The sequence below is a fragment of the Oncorhynchus tshawytscha genome, unplaced genomic scaffold (genome assembly GCF_018296145.1).
Source record: "Oncorhynchus tshawytscha isolate Ot180627B unplaced genomic scaffold, Otsh_v2.0 Un_contig_3906_pilon_pilon, whole genome shotgun sequence".
In the NCBI taxonomy this organism is placed as follows: Eukaryota; Metazoa; Chordata; class Actinopteri; order Salmoniformes; family Salmonidae; genus Oncorhynchus; species Oncorhynchus tshawytscha.
In genome coordinates, this window is record NW_024609371.1 from 1 (window position 1) to 20,000 (window position 20,000).

At 44.1% G+C, this 20,000-nt stretch overlaps 1 protein-coding gene across 1 annotated transcript in view; it reads right to left on the reverse strand.

The window, feature by feature from the left end:
• Window positions 1–1,336: 1,336 nt before the first annotated feature.
• LOC112259249 (SH3 and multiple ankyrin repeat domains protein 1) overlaps window positions 1,337–20,000 on the reverse strand; it is an 87,734-nt gene continuing 69,070 nt past the window's right edge. Inside the window, exons 3-10 of the mRNA XM_042315032.1 lie at window positions 9,657–9,860; window positions 5,723–5,794; window positions 5,156–5,264; window positions 4,203–4,357; window positions 3,651–3,818; window positions 1,827–1,943; window positions 1,636–1,713; window positions 1,337–1,414 (exon numbers count right to left, since the gene is read on the reverse strand). Coding sequence (XP_042170966.1) covers window positions 1,337–1,414; window positions 1,636–1,713; window positions 1,827–1,943; window positions 3,651–3,818; window positions 4,203–4,357; window positions 5,156–5,264; window positions 5,723–5,794; window positions 9,657–9,860 — 981 coding nt within the window. The remainder of the gene's footprint in view (window positions 1,415–1,635; window positions 1,714–1,826; window positions 1,944–3,650; window positions 3,819–4,202; window positions 4,358–5,155; window positions 5,265–5,722; window positions 5,795–9,656; window positions 9,861–20,000) is intronic.

Genomic DNA, 20,000 nt, shown 5'->3' on the forward strand with positions numbered 1-20,000 from the left:
GACAGACAGAAAGAAAGAAAGAAAGAAAGAAGGAAAGAAAGAAAGAAAGAGAGAGAGACAGAGAGAGAGAGAGAGAGACAGAGAGAGAGACAGACATACAGACAGACAGAGAGAGAGACAGACAGAGAGAGAGGAACAGAGAGAGAGAGAGAGAGAGAGAGAAAGAAAGAAGGAAAGAAAGAAAGAGAGAGAGACAGAGAGAGAGAGAGAGACAGAGAGAGAGACAGACATACAGACAGACAGAGAGAGACAGACAGAGAGAGAGGAACAGAGAGAGAGGAACAGAGAGAGAGAGACAGAGAGAGAGAGAGACAGAGAGAGACAGAGAGACAGAGAGAGACAGACATACAGACAGAGAGAGAGGAACAGAGAGAGAGAGAGAAAGAAAGAAGGAAAGAAAGAAAGAAAGAGAGAGAGACAGAGAGAGAGAGAGAGACAGAGAGAGACAGACATACAGACAGAGAGAGAGGAACAGAGAGAGAGGAACAGAGAGAGAGAGAGAGAAAGAAAGAAGGAAAGAAAGAAAGAAAGAGAGAGAGACAGAGAGAGAGAGAGAGACAGAGAGAGACAGACATACAGACAGAGAGAGACAGACAGAGAGAGAGGAACAGAGAGAGAGAGAGAGAGAGAGAGAGAGAGACAGAGAGAGAGAGAGAGACAGACAGAGAGAGAGAGACAGAGAGAGAGAGAGAGACAGACAGAGAGAGAGAGACAGAGAGAGACAGACATACAGACAGAGAGAGACAGACAGAGAGAGAGGAACAGAGAGAGAGAGAGAAAGAAAGAGAGAGAGACAGAGAGAGAGAGAGACAGAGAGAGACAGACATACAGACAGAGAGAGACAGACAGAGAGAGAGGAACAGAGAGAGAGAGAGAGAAAGAAAGAAGGAAAGAAAGAAAGAAAGAGAGAGAGACAGAGAGAGAGAGAGAGACAGAGAGAGACAGACATACAGACAGAGAGAGACAGACAGAGAGAGAGGAACAGAGAGAGAGAGAGAGAGAGAGAGAGAGAGACAGAGAGAGAGAGAGAGACAGACAGAGAGAGGAACAGAGAGAGAGAGAGCGAGAGAGAGAGAGAGAGAGAGAGAGAGAGAGAAAGAAAGAAAGACAGAGAGAGGTATAAAATAGTCATGTTTAGTTCACTTGCAGCACTCATTCAGATAGCAGGGACAGGAAATATCCCAGTTTGATTGGCACACATACAAAATAATGTAATAAATATAATGTGTGTAGTGTACGCACAACGTTGTTTTTAAAGAAACATGTGAATGCCGAACCACTCTCACATACGGTCACATACGTTCATAGAGCATAAACTCCTAGACACAGCCACAGGTCAGAACGTACCTACATATGTGTCCCGGTGGTTTTTGATAATCTCTCCTAGCTCAAAATGGCCGGACATGACAGCCACCTGAAACACAGACGCTAGCAGTGTAAGGGACAGTTCTCACAGCACCCTTCACACACACACACACACACACACACACACACACACACACACACACACACACACACACACACACACACACACACACACACACACACACACACACACACACACACACACACACACACACACACACACACACACACACACACACGCATTAGCCCAGCCATGTATTGTATAATCACCTGAAATGGGTTCTGCCCACTGTTATTCTTTGTGTCTTTATTGGCTCCCCTGTAAAGTAGAATTCGTGCACAGCTGTCCTGTATGGCCAAAATACATGTCAATCAATTAGCAGCAAATAACTGTAATACTGGATTACAAAACTACAAAGTCATCTTTATTTGATGTTTATGACACTACTAGAGAGCACTACCTTGTTGTATAAAGCACAAACGTGCAAGGCAGTGTTTCCTGAGGCATTCTGGGAAGTGGAGTCTGCCCCGTAAAAAAGAAGGTGCTCCAGATGCTGGGCGTTGCCATTCTGACAGGCCTGGGATCAGAGCAGAGTGAGCACAGTGAGGGAGGGAAGGAGAGAGAGAGAGAAAGGTGGGGAGAGATAGAGAGATGGGGGTAGAGAGAGTGAGAGAAAGAGAGAGGGAGAGGGGTGGGGACAGAGATATAGAAAGAGAGAGAGGAGGGAGAGAGAGAGAGGTGGGGAGAGAGAGAGAAAGAGAGAGGGGGAGGGGGATGACAGGCAATCAAAGGTAAAGAAAAGAAAAATGAATGAAGAGGGAGATGGTGAAAGATAGAGATCAAGGAAATAAAGAGTGGAGAAAGAGGGGGGTTATACATTGTCAAAAGGAGAGAGTAACAGGAACAACACACACATCAGAAAACAGCGAGAATACACACTCACCGAGCCACTCACACATAGATACGCACATAGATATGCACATAGATACGCACATAGATACACAATGACAACGCTCAATGACAACAGCACAAATACACATAGACATAATGATGAAAGGATGGAAAGAATGTTGAAATGGAGGGGAAGTTAGTACAGTACCTGTGTGTCTCCAGGGTTCTATCTGCTGTCCTCTTCATACCTGAGCTATGGAGTGACAGGGGGATGAGAGACGGGCCTCATCATGGGTTAAAGGGTACAGGGGGATGAGAGACGGGCCTCATCATGGGTTAAAGGGTACAGGGGGTGAGAGACGGGCCTCATCATGGGTTAGAGGGTACAGGGGGTGAGAGACGGGCCTCATCATGGGTTAGAGCGTAAAGGGGGATGAGAGACGGGCCTCATCATGGGTTAGAGGGTACAGGGGGATGAGAGGCGGGCCTCATCATTGGTTAGAGGGTACAGGGAGATGAGAGACGGGCCTCATCATGGGTTAGAGGGTAAAGGGGATGAGAGACGGGCCTCATCATGGGTTAAAGGGGTACAGGGGGTGAGAGACGGGCCTCATCATGAGTTAGAGGGTAAAGGGAGATGAGAGACGGGCCTCATCATGGGTTAAAGGGTACAGGGGGATGAGAGACGGGCCTCATCATGGGTTAGAGGGTACAGGGGGATGAGAGACGGGCCTCATCATGGGTTAGAGCGTAAATGGGGATGAGAGACGGGCCTCATCATGGGTTAGAGGGTACAGGGGGATGAGAGACGGGCCTCATCATGGGTTAGAGGGTAAAGGGGGATGAGAGACGGGCCTCATCATGGGTTAGAGGGTAAAGGGGGATGAGAGACGGGCCTCATCATGGGTTAGAGGGTACAGGGGGTGAGAGACGGGCCTCATCATGGGTTAAAGGGTACAGGGAGATGAGAGACGGGCCTCATCATGGGTTAGAGGGTACAGGGAGGTGAGAGACGGGCCTTATCATGGGTTAGAGGGTACAGGGGGATGAGAGACAGGCCTCATCATGGGTTAGAGGGTACAGGGGGATGAGAGACGGGCCTCATCATGGGTTAGAGGGTACAGGGAGATGAGAGACGGGCCTCATCATGGGTTAGAGGGGTACAGGGGGGTGAGTAGCAGGAGAGACACATCAGGGTAAGGGAGGCGTACCATGACATGAATGGATAACATAAATATAGAGATGACATTTACACACTGACATTAACACAAATACACACACACACAAACCAATATACACACAAACACAGTGAAACGCTAATGGACATTGACACTTGAACACAGACTAAACCCCACAGAAACACACACCTACACACACCTACACCTCAACCTACCTGGTGTGTCTCATCCCAGCCGTTCTCGTCCCTGACGGCCAGCTTGGCGCGGTGGTGGAGCAGGGTCTCACAGCAGGAGGTGTCGCCCCCTGTCAGCACAGTGTGGTAGAGCGGAGTCAGCCCCCGCCGGTCCTTATAGTCTGGAGACGCACCCAGAGACAGCAAGGTCTATAGGGACACACCAGGTAGACACACATACTTACACTCTTAGAAAAAAAGGTGCTATCTAGAACCTAAAAGGTTTCTTCGGCTGTCCCCGTAGGAGAACCCTCTAAATAACCCTTTTTAGTTACAGGTAGAACCCTTTTGGTTTCAGATAGAACCCTTTTGAGTTCCTTGTAACATCCTTTCCACAGTATTCTACATGGAACCCAAAAGAGTTCAACCTGGAACCAAAAAGGGTTCTCCTATGGGGAAAGCCGATTATAACATATGCGATATCATTATAAGAACATCATGACTGTATCTCAATGCAAGACTCTATGCACAGTGGGTCCATACATGCTCCTTTAATCCAGGGACTTGAGTGTAAGGAGGTGTGTGTGTGTTTACCAGCAACGCTGTGTGGCAGTGGCTGCGGACAGCCTTGTGTAGAGGTGTGAGTCCGTCCTTGGACCTGAAATCAAGATGAGCCCCTCCCAGCACCAGCCCCCGTATGGCCTCCCCTCCCCCCGGCTCACATTGCACCGCCAACGTCAGGGGGGTTTCTACAGAGGAGAGAGAGATGGAGCAATGGAGTGACGGAGGGGCTCATATATTTAATCAGACAGACAGGAGTGGGGCCATGGAGTTATGACATGACAGCATCATGTCACTCTAGTCTACTGTAGTAGTACGGTATCTATTATCTGATAGTGGCAGATGTAGAGCTCTCTGCTGTCCCCTGGTGTTGCCAGGTGGAAGTGCACTTCACACTCCCAGCGACAGCAGGCTCTGTTGTGTGAGAGGATTGTTGCAGCACACCCAAAACTGCTAACAGTAGCTGCCTGTCTCCCATCTCGTTATATCTTAAATGAGACTCAAACTAACTGTCTCCTTTGCTTATTATAATCATCTTTAATAAAGTGTTAGATAGATAGAGCTTTGGGTAAGTGTGATTCAGAGTTGGAGAGAGTATTTTGGGGTTTTCAGGTCGAGGTTACAGAGGACAGCCATTAGCCATAGCTCCCACAGCTATCTTGGCTGTTAGCTAATTCAACTTGGATATGAACAGTTAGCTAGCTAGATGACAGGTTGTATGGCTGAAGGGTCTGGAAAAGATCTCTAGGATGCTAAATATACAGTGGCCATATGCCCCACAAATGTTATGGGTCACTAAGAAGGATTTCTTAGGGGGTCAAGGTATCAGGGACAACACAGACAGACAGACAGACAGACAGACAGACAGACAGACAGACAGACAGACAGACAGACAGACAGACAGACAGACAGACAGACAGGTGCAAACTGACTGAGGAGAGGTCACAGGTCACCCTGGCAGCGGACAGCATCTGACAGCATCTCACCTCCCGTGTCAGGGTCCTGGTAGTTGGGGTCAAGCCCTTTGTCCAAGAACTTGGCCATCTTGTCCACAGAGCCACTTTGGATATAGTCCATGAACTTCTTCAGACTGGCCTATGAGAGGCATGAGGGGATAGAGAGAGATGAGGGGACTGCAGAACCTAAAAGTGTTCTTTGGCTGTCCCCATAGGAGAACCCTTTGAAGAACCCTTTTCGGTTCAAGGGTTCTACCTGGAACCAAAAGGGTTCTCCAATAGGGAAAGCCGAAGAACCATTTGGAACACTTTTTTCTAAGAGTGTGCCAGCACTGCGTTCCACAGAGAGCAGAGTTGACACATTAATACTGGAGTTGTCTGCCACACAAAGCCCAGCACAGCTAACACAGACACACAAGGCATGTACACACACTGACAGCAGAGGGCACACACCCACACACACACGCATAAGTATGCACACACATACACACACACTCGTGCCAACACATACACCTTCATACTGCACCAATGCATGCTATACACACTTATACCCACAATTCCCATTGTGCCACACCCTTTGAAACAGACAACCAGTACCTTAGTGTGCAGTTTAGCCAGCTGTTTCTCATCTAGATTGGTCTGTTTGTACACTCTGGTCTTGTAACGAAACTAGAGAGAGAGAGAGAGAGAGAGAGAGAGAGAGAGAGAGAGAGAGAGAGAGAGAGAGAGAGAGAGAGAGAGAGAGAGGAGAGACAGTTAATCCTGACTGGAAGGCCTTTTGTCCTCAATTCTCTCAGCTTTTGGCCTAGATCCACATGTTGGAGCCTGCAGATGTATTGCAAAATGATGCTGTGTCTAGTTTACCCGTAACTTCCATCCTTCTCCTCGTCCTCCTCTCTCAACGAAAAAATAAAAAAATAAAGAAACAGCACAGGTTTACACTAGTTTCCAGCCACAGAGTGAGAATAGCCCACAGAGTAACCTTACAGTGTAGCCCACAGAGTAACCTTACAGTGTAGCCCACAGAGTAACCTTACAGTGTAGCCCACAGAGTAACCTTACAGAGTAACCTTACAGTGTAGCCCACAGAGTAACCTTACAGAGTAACCTTACAGTGTAGCCCACAGAGTAACCTTACAGTGTAGCCCACAGAGTAACCGTACAGAGTAACCTTCCAGTGTAGCCCACAGAGTAACCTTATAGAGTAATTTTACAGTGTAGCCCACATATTAACCTTACAGAGTAACCTTACAGAGTAACCTTACAGTGTAGCCCACAGAGTAACCTACAGAGTAACCTTACAGTGTAGCCCACAGAGTAACCTTACAGAGTAACCTTACAGTGTAGCCCACAGAGTAGCCTTACAGAGTAACCTTATAGTGTAGCCCACAGAGTAACCTTACAAACTAACCTTATAGTGTAGCCCACAGAGTAACCTTACAGAATAACCGTATAGTGTAGCCCACAGAGTAACCGTACAGAGTAACCTTACAGAGTAACCTTACAGTGTAGCCCACAGAGTAACCTTACATAGTAACCTTACAGAGTAACCTTACAGAGTAGCCCACAGAGTAACCTTACAGTGTAGCCCACAGAGTGAGAGTAGCCCAGAGTAACCTTACAGTGTAACCTTACAGTGCAGCCCACAGAGTAACCTTACAGAGTAACCTTACAGTGTATCCCACAGAGTAACCTTACAGAGTAACCTTACAGTGTAGGCCACAGAGTAACCTTACAGAGTAACCTTACAGTGTAGCCCACAGAGTAACCTTACAGAGTAACCTTACAGTGTAGCCCACAGAGTAACCTTACAGTGTAGCCCACAGACTAACCTTACAGAGTAACCTTACAGTGTAGCCCACAGAGTAACCTTATAGAGTAATTTTACAGTGTAGCCCACATAGTAACCTTACAGAGTAACCTTACAGTGTAGCCCACAGAGTAACCTTACAGTGTAGCCCACAGAGTAACCTTACAGAGTAACCTTACAGTGTAGCCCACAGAGTAACCTTACAGAGTAACCCTACAGTGTAGCCCACAGAGTAACCTTACAGTGTAACCCACAGAGTAAGCTTACAGAGTAACCTTACAGTGTAGCCCACAGTGTAGCCCACAGAGTAACCTTACAGAGTAACCTTACAGTGTAGCCCACAGAGTAACCTTACAGAGTAACCCTACAGTGTAGCCCACAGAGTAACCTTACAGTGTAGCCCACAGAGTAAGCTTACAGAGTAACCTTACAGTGTAGCCCACAGAGTAACCGTACAGAGTAACCTTACAGAGTAACCTTACAGTGTAGCCCACAGCGTAACCTTACAGAGTAACCTTACAGAGTAACCGTACAGTGTAGCCCACAGAGTGACCTTACAGAGTAACCTTACAGTGTAGCCCACAGAGTAACCTTACAAAGTAACCTTATAGTGTAGCCCACAGAGTAACCTTACAGAATAACCTTACAGTGTAGCCCACAGAGTAACCATACAGAGTAACCGTACAGAGTAACCTTACAGTGTAGCCCACAGAGTAACCTTACAGTGTAACCTTACAGTGTAACCTTACAGTGTAGGGCACAGAGTAACCTTACAGAGTAACCTTACAGTGTAGCCCACAGAGTAACCTTACAAAGTAACCGTATAGTGTAGCCCACAGAGTAACCTTACAGTGTAGCCCACAGAGTAAACTTACAGAGTAACCTTACAGTGTAGCCCACATAGTAACCTTACAGAGTAACCATACAGTGTAGCCCAAAGAGTAAGCTTACAGAGTAACCGTACAGAGTAACCTTACAGAGTAACCTTACAGTATAGCCCACAGAGTAACCTTACAGAGTAACCTTACAGTGTAGCCCACAGAGTAACCTTACAGTGTAGGCCACAGAGTAACCGTACAGAGTAACCTTACAGAGTAACCTTACAGTGTAGCCCACAGAGTAACCGTACAGAGTAATCTTACAGTGTAGCCCACAGAGTAACCTTACAGAGTAACCCACAGAGTAACCTTACAGAGTAACCCGCAGAGTAACCTTACAGAGTAACATTACAGAGTAACCCACAGAGTAACCTTACAGAGTAACCCACAGAGTAACCTTACAGAGTAACCTTACAGAATAACCTTACAGTGTAGCCCACAGAGTAACCGTACAGAGTAACCGTACAGAGTAACCTTACAGTGTAGCCCACAGAGTAACCTTACAAAGTAACCTTATAGTGTAGCCCACAGAGTAACCTTACAGAATAACCTTATAGTGTAGCCCACAGAGTAACCGTACAGAGTAACCTTACAGAGTAACCTTACAGTGTAGCCCACAGAGTAACCTTACATAGTAACCTTACAGAGTAACCTTACAGAGTAGCCCACAGAGTAACCTTACAGTGTAGCCCACAGAGTGAGAGTAGCCCACGGAGTAACCTTACAGAGTAACCTTACAGTGTAGCCCACAGAGTAACCTTACAGAGTAACCTTACAGTGTAGGCCACAGAGTAACCTTACAGAGTAACCTTACAGAGTAACCTTACAGTGTAGCCCACAGAGTAACCTTACAGAGTAACCTTACAGTGTAGCCCACAGAGTAACCTTACAGAGTAACCCACAGAGTAACCTTACATAGTAACCCACAGAGTAACTGTACAGAGTAACCTTACAGTGTAACATTACAGAGTAACCCACAGAGTAACCTTACAGAGTAACCCACAGAGTAACCTTACAGAGTAACCTTACAGAGTAACCTTACAGTGTAGCCCACCGAGTAACCTTACAGAGTAACCGTACAGTGTAGCCCACAGAGTAACCTTACAGAGTAACCTTACAGTATAGCCCACAGTTAACCTTACAGAGTAACCCACAAAGTGGGAGTAACCTTACAGAGTAACCTTACAATGTAGCCCACAGAGTAACCTTAATGAGTAACCCACAGAGTGAGAGTAACCTTACAGTGTAGCCCACAGAGTGAGAGTAACCTTACAGAGTAACCTTACAGAGTAACCCACAGACTGAGACTAACCTTACAGTGTAGCCCACAGAGTGAGAGTAACCTTACAGTGTAGCCCACAGAGTGAGAGTAACCTTACAGAGTGACCTTACAGAGTAACCCACAGAGTGAGAGTAACCTTACAGAGTAACCCACAGAGTGTGAGTAACCTTACAGTGTAGCCCACAGAGTGAGAGTAACCTTACAGAGTAACCTTACAGAGTGAGAGTAACCTTACAGTGTAACCCTACAGAGTAACCTTACAGTGTAACCCACAGTGTAACCTAACAGAGTAACCTTACAGAGTAACCAACAGAGTGAGAGTAACCTTACAGAGTAACCTTACAGAGTAACCCACAGAGTGAGAGTAACCTTACAGTGTAGCCCACAGAGTGAGAGTAACCTTACAGAGTAACCTTACAGAGTGAGAGTAACCTTACAGTGTAACCCTACAGAGTAACCTTACAGTGTAACCCACAGTGTAACCTAACAGAGTAACCTTACAGAGTAACCAACAGAGTGAGAGTAACCTTACAGTGTAACCTTACATCAGGCTGTATATACCTCCAGATATGGTACCCCCTTCTCAAAGGATTGTGGGTACTCTCTCAGCATCTTCTCCTCCTCCAGGAACTTGGCGTCATGGCCTTCAGTGGCTGGTTGGAACAAGCCGTAGTTCAACACATCCCGCAACGAATCGGTCAGAGAACATAGCACCTGCTGCTTGGCCTTCCAAACGGTCGCATCTGGGTTGAACCGCAAACACTTCTGCAGAGGAGACGGGGAGAGAGAGAGAGAGAGAGAGAGAGGGAGAGAGAGAGGGAGAGAGTGAGGGAGAGAGAGAGGGGAGAGAGAGAGAGAGGGAGAGAGAGAAGGAGAGAGAGGGTTCAATGGTGGTGCTTATAGAGAATAGATAGAGGGTGGAGAGAGGAAGGGGTAGTTGGGGTTTAGATGAAAACACTGAAGAAGAAAATTGAGGAAAAGGAAAGCATTGAACTGTAAAGTAGAAAAGTAACAGCAATTTAACAGTCTAGACTGAGGGAAGGGTCCTGGTGCAGTATTAGTGTATCTGTCAGAAGTGGAGAACCGCTCCTCACTGCAGTACTGCTGTTATTACCATTCTGAACCACTAGGGAGAGACATTGTGAGTCCACCACAGGGACCAGTGATGTGTATGGTTTTATACAGTAAGGAGATATGAATGGCTGATTGTACTGTCTCCTCTGACCAGTGAGCTCCTTTATGTTGAGATGAATAGAATATTTGATTGTGCTGTATCATATACACACAGTTAGCATTGGACTTAATGTCCTTTTATGGACAGATCCACATCTGTTTCTGTAGATCATGAATCAAACAGTCTTCCTCTCTTTCTCTCTCTCTCTCTCTCTCTGGTGTGAGTCTGGGCTGAGGCTGAGGTAGAGCAGGCCATTCCCCTGACCTTGAAGTAGCTGTGTGATTGGTCCTTCTGGAGAGCAGCTGTATCTCTCGCTTGCTGCTTCTGCATGCATGGATGTACGCTCCACGGCTCAATACATCTCACTAACATGTTTAACCCCCTCTTTCTGTCTTAGTCTCTCCCTCACTGACTGTCTCACACACTCTCTCTGTCTGAAAGGCTGTGTGTGTGTGTGTGTGTGTTTGAGGGAGGGAGAGAGTGAGAATGGAATACTGTGCAGAGGTGTAAAATGTCTCTCTCCCTCTCTTTTATTCAGTCTGGGTTTGTGCACAGCCAACCAAATCACTATGGCAACCAGTTCATTAGTGGAGCAAGCTCCTTGTTGCCATAGAGACAATCCTGTGTTCCCTTGGAGATGGGGAACTATGGGATAAAGTGAGAGACTGCCCGTGCCTGTGTGTATGTGTGTTTTACAGTGAGACGGAGAACGAGAGAGGTGGAGTAAGGGGGAGGAAAGGGTTTATGTATAAGAGAGGGAGGGAGGGATATAGAGAGGGAGGGAGGGAGTGAGAGAAAGAGAGAGATGGAGAAAGAGAGACATTGAAAGGGAGTAGGTGGGTCAGCATGCAATAGATTGTTTCTTACACACACACTGACATACTGCACCAACATGTACATTCAATCACACACTAGAATTAACACTCAGTCCCTTCAAAAAACACACGCAAACAGAATGCAAGCTAGGGAAGCTAAATATAATCTGAGCTCATTGAGGAGGAGGAGAACGTTTATCAATACAGCATAATGCATGAAGAATATTCCCATAATCACCATAATTATTGTTTCAATTATTATGACACTCTTTGTATAATTACTGTAATTCTGCTTTTACATTTTTAAAAATGTTTTATTAACCCATTCACCACCCTCTTCAGAGGACACGTCTTCTTAGGTTTTTACAGCTTTTCTACTTCATATAGATACATTTTACATAAAGATTTACATATACTGTACATTTTAATTCTGCAGTTAATCTTAGGGGCATTAGCACAATTGTTTAAGACAGGAGAGGTTCTGTTCAACACCAAAGCAGGTGGGAGAAGAGGAACGGGTGGATATATACCTACTGATATACCTATATACCTACCTACATATACCTACTGATATACCTATATACCTACCTACATATACCTATGGATATACCTACAGTGCCTTGCGAAAGTATTCGGCCCCCTTGAACTTTGCGACCTTTTGCCACATTTCAGGCTTCAAACATAAAGATATAAAACTGTATTTTTTGGTGAAGAATCAACAACAAGTGGGACACAATCATGAAGTGGAACGACATTTATTGGATATTTCAAACTTTTTTAACAAATCAAAAACTGAAAAATTGGGCATGCAAAATTATTCAGCCCCCTTAAGTTAATACTTTGTAGCGCCACCTTTTGCTGCGATTACAGCTGTAAGTCGCTTGGGGTATGTCTCTAGCAGTTTTGCACATCGAGAGACTGACATTTTTTCCCATTTCTCCTTGCAAAACAGCTCGAGCTCAGTGAGGTTGGATGGAGAGCATTTGTGAACAGCAGTTTTCAGTTCTTTCCACAGATTCTCGATTGGATTCAGGTCTGGACTTTGACTTGGCCATTCTAACACCTGGATATGTTTATTTTTGAACCATTCCATTGTAGATTTTGCTTTATGTTTTGGATCATTGTCTTGTTGGAAGACAAATCTCCGCCAGTCTCAGGTCTTTTGCAGACTCCATCAGGATTTCTTCCAGAATGGTCCTGTATTTGGCTCCATCCATCTTCCCATCAATTTTAACCATCTTCCCTGTCCCTGCTGAAGAAAAGCAGGCCCAAACCATGATGCTGCCACCACCATGTTTGACAGTGGGGATGGTGTGTTCAGGGTGATGAGCTGTGTTGCTTTTACGCCAAACATAACGTTTTGCATTGTTGCCAAAAAGGTCAATTTTGGTTTCATCTGACCAGAGCACCTTCTTCCACATGTTTGGTGTGTCTCCCAGGTGGCTTGTGGCAAACTTTAAACAACACTTTTATGGATATCTTTAAGAAATGGCTTTCTTCTTGCCACTCTTCCATAAAGGCCAGATTTGTGCAATATACGACTGATTGTTGTCCTATGGACAGAGTCTCCCACCTCAGCTGTAGATCTCTGCAGTTCATCCAGAGTGATCATGGGCCTCTTGGCTGCATCTCTGATCAGTCTTCTCCTTGTATGAGCTGAAAGTTTAGAGGGACGGCCAGGTCTTGGTAGATTTGCAGTGGTCTGATACTCCTTCCATTTCAATATTATCGCTTGCACAGTGCTCCTTGGGATGTTTAAAGCTTGGGAAATCTTTTTGTATCCAAATCCGGCTTTAAACTTCTTCACAACAGTATCTCGGACCTGCCTGGTGTGTTCCTTGTTCTTCATGATGCTCTCTGCGCTTTTAACGGACCTCTGAGACTATCACAGTGCAGGTGCATTTATACGGAGACTTGATTACACACAGGTGGATTGTATTTATCATCATTAGTCATTTAGGTCAACATTGGATCATTCAGAGATCCTCACTGAACTTCTGGAGAGAGTTTGCTGCACTGAAAGTAAAGGGGCTGAATAATTTTGCACGCCCAATTTTTCAGTTTTTGATTTTAAAAAAAAGTTTGAAATATCCAATAAATGTCGTTCCACTTCATGATTGTGTCCCACTTGTTATTGATTCTTCACAAAAAAATAAGTTTTATATCTTTATGTTTGAAGCCTGAAATGTGGCAAAAGGTCGCAAAGTTCAAGGGGGCCGAATACTTTCGCAAGGCACTGTATATACCTACTGATATACCTACTGATATACCTATATACCTACCTACATATACCTACTGATATACCTATATACCTACCTACATATACCTACTGATATAACTGCTGATATACCTATATACCTACCTACATATACCTACTGATATACCTATATACCTACCTACATATACCTACTGATATACCTATATACCTCCCTACATATACCTACTGATATAACTACTGATATACCTATATACCTACCTACATATACCTACTGATATACCTATATACCTACCTACATATACCTACTGATATACCTATATATACCTATATACCTCCCTACATATACCTACTGATATAACTACTGATATACCTATATACCTACCTACATATACCTACTGATATACCTATATACCTACCTATATATACTGACTGATATACCTATATATGCCTACTGATATACCTATATACCTATATATACCTACTGATATACCTAAATATACCTCAAATCAAATCAAATCCAATTTATTTGTCACATACACATGGTTAGCAGATGTTAATGCGAGAGTAGCGAAATGCTTGTGCTTCTAGTTCCGACAATGCAGTAATAACCAACGAGTAATCTAGCTAACAATTCCAAAACTACTACCTTATACACACAAGTGTAAAGGGATAAAGAATATGTACATAAAGATATATGAATGAGTGATGGTACAGAGCAGCTTAGGCAAGATGCAGTAGATGGTATTGAGTACAGTATATACATATGAGATGAGTATGTAAACAAAGTGGCATAGTTTAAAGTGGCTAGTGATACATGTATTACATAAAGATGCAGTAGATGATATAGAGTACAGTATATACATATACATATGAGATGAATAATGTAGGGTATGTAAACATTATATTAAGTAGCATTGTTTAAAGTGGCTAGTGATATATTTTACATCAATTCCCATCAATTCCCATTATTAAAGTGGCTGGAGTTGAGTCAGTGTGTTGGCAGCAGCCACTCAATGTTAGTGGTGGCTGTTTAACAGTCTGATGGCCTTGAGATAGAAGCTGTTTTTCAGTCTCTCAGTCCCAGCTTTGATGCACCTGTACTGACCTCGCCTTCTGGATGATAGCGGGGTGAACATGCAGTGGCTCGGGTGGTTGTTGTCCTTGATGATCTTTATGGCCTTCCTGTGACATCGGGTGGTGTAGGTGTCCTGGAAGGCAGGTAGTTTGCCCCCGGTGATGCATTGTGCAGACCTCACTACCCTCTGGAGAGCCTTACGGTTGTGGGCGGAGCAGTTGCCGTACCAGGTGGTGATACAGCCCGACAGGATGCTCTCAATTGTGCATCTGTAGAAGTTTGTGAGTGCTTTTGGTCGAATTTCTTCAGCCTCCTGAGGTTGAAGAGGCACTGCTGCGCCTTCTTCACGATGCTGTCTGTGTGGGTGGACCAATTCAGTTTGTCTGTGATGTGTACGCCGAGGAACTTAAAACTTACTACCCTCTCCACTACTGTCCCATCGATGTGGATAGGGGGGTGTTCCCTCTGCTGTTTCCTGAAGTCCACAATCATCTCCTTAGTTTTGTTGACGTTGAGTGTGAGGTTATTTTCCTGACACCACACTCCGAGGGCCCTCACCTCCTCCCTGTCGGCCGTCTCGTCGTTGTTGGTAATCAAGCCTACCACTGTTGTGTCGTCCGCAAACTTGATGATTGAGTTGGAGGAGTGCATGGCCACACAGTCGTGGGTGAACAGGGAGTACAGGAGAGGGCTCAGAACGCACCCTTGTGGGGCCATCAGTGTTGAGGATCAGCAGGGTGGAGATGTTGTTACCTACCCTCACCACCTGGGGGCGGCCTACTGATATACCTACTGATATACCTATATACCTAATGATATACCTATATATACCTATATATATATACTGATATACTTACTGATCTACCTATATACCTACTGATATACCTATATATATACCTACTGATATACCTATATATACCTACTGATATACCTATATATACCTACTGATATACCTATATATACCTACTGATATACCTATATACCTATATATACCTACTGATATACCTATATACCTATATATACCTACTGATATACCTATATATACCTATATATACCTACTGATATACCTACTGATATACCTATATATACCTACTGATATACCTATATACCTATATATACCTACTGATATACCTATATACCTATATATACCTATATATACCTACTGATATACCTACTGATATACCTATATATACCTACTGATATACCTATATACCTACCTACATATACCTACTGATATACCTATATACCTACTGATATACCTATATATACCTACTGATTCCTTTCAGCCCCCTGTTTCCCTCCCTCCTTCCATCCCCTGTCCTCTCCTCTCCTCTCTTCACCCTCTTATCTGGCTCTGCCTCTCTTATCTGGGCCCCTCTTCACCTCTGGCTGAGCACTGAGGAGGCCCTTACAAGGCTTACAGTTGTTGGCCTACTCTAAATGTATGTCAATGGGATGATACTATGTTTATACAGCAGGTAAGATGACTGTGTATAGATGTACTATATACTGTATGTGTAGGTAAATATATATCAGGGGGTATGTGGGCACTTCTTAGCCAGTTGTGGAAATCCTCTTTTCATAACATTTGTGTTTATAAGCTGCTGCCCGTCTCTCCATGATCTCATTACAATACAATTATCCAGCAATTAGAGTTTATTGAGGGCAAATTAGCTGACATGTAGAACAGGCCTAATATACTGAGATTATACAAACATATTATCCCACTGCACAGGAGAGAAGGAGATAGGAGAGAAGGAGATAGGAGAGAGGAGTAGAGAGAGAGAGAAGAGAGAGAGAGATGGGAAAAAGTGAGGTAGGGAGGGTGAAGGGACGGTGTGAAAGACAAAAGGAGAGAATGACGATATGAGATGGAGGGAGGTCAGGAGAGAGGAGAAATAGAGGACAGGATATTGCCCTACTCCTCAGAAACATCTAGAAGTCATGTGGTGTCACTGACCATAACGTGGCAGCACTAACTGTAGTATTGGTTATCTTAGATCATGTCAAAATACTGTACATGTTCCTTCCATAAGACACAAAGAAAGGATCTTGGGTAACCAATTCCCCAGCATGCTTCTCACTGTTCGCACACACAGCGGAGCGAGGGAACAAGTAACAGCAGGAGATCCACAGAATACAGTAATACACATTACTACACAGTAATGCACAGTATTACACAGTAATACACACTCGCATAGTCATCAAAACACATTAAAATCAGCACACAGACACATACAGTGCATCCAGAAAGTATTGAGACCCCTTCCCATTTTCAACATTTTGTTACGTTACAGCCTTATTCTAAAATGGATTAAATAAAACAAAACAGAAATACCTTATTTATATAAGTATTCAGACCCTTTGCTATGGGACTCAACATTTTCCATTGATCATCCTTGAGATGTTTCTTCAACTTGATTGGAGTCCACCAGTGGTAAATTCAATTGATTGGACATGATTTGGAAAGGCACACACCTGTCTATATAAGGTCCCACAGTTGACAATGCATGTCAGAGCAAAAACCAAGCCACGAGGTTGAAGGAATTGTCAGTAGAGCTCCGAGACAGGATTGTGTCGGCCCACAGATCTGGGTAAGGGTACCAAAAAATGTGTGCAGCATTGAATGTCTTCAAGAACACAGTGGCCTCTATCATTCTTAAATGGAAGAAGTTTGGAACCACCATGACTGTTCCTAGAGCTGTCTGCCATGGAAAACTGTGCAATTGGGGGAGAAGGGCCTTGGTCAGGGAGGTGGTCAGGTTTGAGGGAAAGATGAACAGAGCAAAGTACAGAGAGATCCTTGATGAAAACCTGCTGCAGAGCACTCAGTACCTCAGACTGGGGGCAAAGGTTCGCCTTCCAACAGGACAATGACCCTGAGCACACAGCCAAGACAACGCAGGAGTGGCTTCGGGACAAGTCTCTGAATGTCCTTGAGTGGCCCAGCCAGAGCCTGGACTTGAACCCGATTGAACATCTCTGGAGAAACCTGAAAATAGCTGTGCAGTAAAGCTCCCCACCCAACCTGACAGAACTTGAGAGGGTCTGCAGAGAAGAATGGGAGAAACTCCCCAAATACAAGTGTGCCAAGCTTGTAGCATTATACCCAAGAAGACAAGAGGATGTAATCGCTGCCAAGGGTGCTTCAACAAAGTACTGAGTAAAGGGTCTGAATACTTGTGTAAATGTGAGATTTCCACTTTATTTTTTATACATTTGCAAATGTATTTGTTTTTGCATTTGTTTTTGCTTTGTCATTATGGGGTATTGTGTGTAGATTGATGACTATTTAACAATAAAGAAATAAAAATGCAAATACATTTTTGAATAAGGCTGTAACGTAACAAAATGTGGAAAAAGTCAAGCGGTCTGAATACTTTCCCGACTGTAATACACTCACACACATGTCAAACAAGATGCATAGGGGTTAGGGGATACTGTCAAAAATTCACATATGTTCACATTTGGAGTTCCCTTGTTTGTAAAGTGGTTGTGTGTGGTTGAGTAAAAAGAACATCGGCTTTCATGTAGAATGTATCTCACCACGCTCTACACTTCTCTCTCTCTCTCTCTCTCTCACACACACACACACGCACACACCACAGTCCCCAATCTCTCTGCTCTTAGTAATTCAATTTACAGCACAATCAAATGATTCATGATCCATTAGGTCCTGATACTCATCTGAGAGACAGAGAGAGAGCGAGAGAGAGAAAGAAAGAGAGAGAGAGAGAGACAGAGCATCCTGGATTGACATGTCACTGGTTTCTGTTTGTCTAGGTGGGGAGATAATGACATGTCACTGGTTTCTGTTTGTCTAGGTGGGGGAGATTGACATGTCACTGGTTTCTGTTTGTCTAGGTGGGGGAGATTGACATGTCACTGGTTTCTGTTTGTCTAGGTGGGGACTGGTTTCTGTTTGTCAGGTTGACATGTCACTGGTTTCTGTTTGTCTAGGTGACATGTCACTGGGGAGATTGACATGTCACTGGTTTCACTGGTTTTGTTTGTCTAGGTGGGGACATTGACATGTCACTGGTTTCTGTTTGTCTAGGTGGGGGGAGATTGACATGTCACTGGTTTCTGTTTGTCTAGGTGGGGACATTGACATGTCACTGGTTTCTGTTTGTCTAGGTGGGGACATTGACATGTCACTGGTTTCTGTTTGTCTAGGTGGGGGAGATTGACATGTCACTGGTTTCTGTTTGTCCCATACTAGCTATCACATTCTGAAGAAAACCTGACTGTGGATTGGTCTCACCTACAACTTGTCTATTCCACCATGCTCTGCTCTGTGGGGGATATGAGGGTATCATGGTTCAGACCAGGGTTCTAGCGATGGGCTACCGCTAGAACCAACCAAAAATAGCTTTTCTCATATTGAGTTTGGCTTTATTACACAATTTTAAACCTCCTTATTAGTGACAGTAAGCCAGAGGGTGTTCTTCTCTCTCTGTCTCTTTCTCTCTCTCTCTCTCTCTCTCTCTCTCTCTCTCTCTCTCTCTCTCTCTCTCTGTCTCTCTCTGTCTCTCAATTAAATTCAATTCAAGGGGCTTTATTGGCATGGGAAACATGTGTTAACATTGCAAAACCAAGTGAGGTAGATAATATACAAAAGTGAAATAAACAATAAAAATGAACAGTAAACATTACACATACAGAAGTTTCAAAACAATAAAGACATTACAAATGTCATATTATATATATATATATATATATATATATATATATACAGTGCCTTGCGAAAGTATTCGGCCCCCTTGAACTCTGCAACCTTTTGCCACATTTCAGGCTTCAAACATAAAGATATAAAACTGTATTTTTTTGTGAAGAATCAACAACAAGTGGGACACAATCATGGAGTGGAACGACATTTATTGGATATTTCAAACTTTTTTAACAAATCAAAAACTGAAAAATTGGGCGTGCAAAATTATTCAGCCCCTTTACTTTCAGTGCAGCAAACTCTCTCCAGAAGTTCAGTGAGGATCTCTGAATGATCCAATGTTGACCTAAATGACTAATGATGATAAATACAATCCACCTGTGTGTAATCAAGTCTCCGTATAAATGCACCTGCACTGTGATAGTCTCAGAGGTCCGTTAAAAGCGCAGAGAGCATCATGAAGAACAAGGAACACACCAGGCAGGTCCGAGATACTGTTGTGAAGAAGTTTAAAGCCGGATTTGGATACAAAAAGATTTCCCAAGCTTTAAACATCCCAAGGAGCACTGTGCAAGCGATAATATTGAAATGGAAGGAGTATCAGACCACTGCAAATCTACCAAGACCTGGCCGTCCCTCTAAACTTTCAGCTCATACAAGGAGAAGACTGATCAGAGATGCAGCCAAGAGGCCCATGATCACTCTGGATGAACTGCAGAGATCTACAGCTGAGGTGGGAGACTCTGTCCATAGGACAACAATCAGTCGTATATTGCACAAATCTGGCCTTTATGGAAGAGTGGCAAGAAGAAAGCCATTTCTTAAAGATATCCATAAAAAGTGTTGTTTAAAGTTTGCCACAAGCCACCTGGGAGACACACCAAACATGTGGAAGAAGGTGCTCTGGTCAGATGAAACCAAAATTGACCTTTTTGGCAACAGTGCAAAACGTTA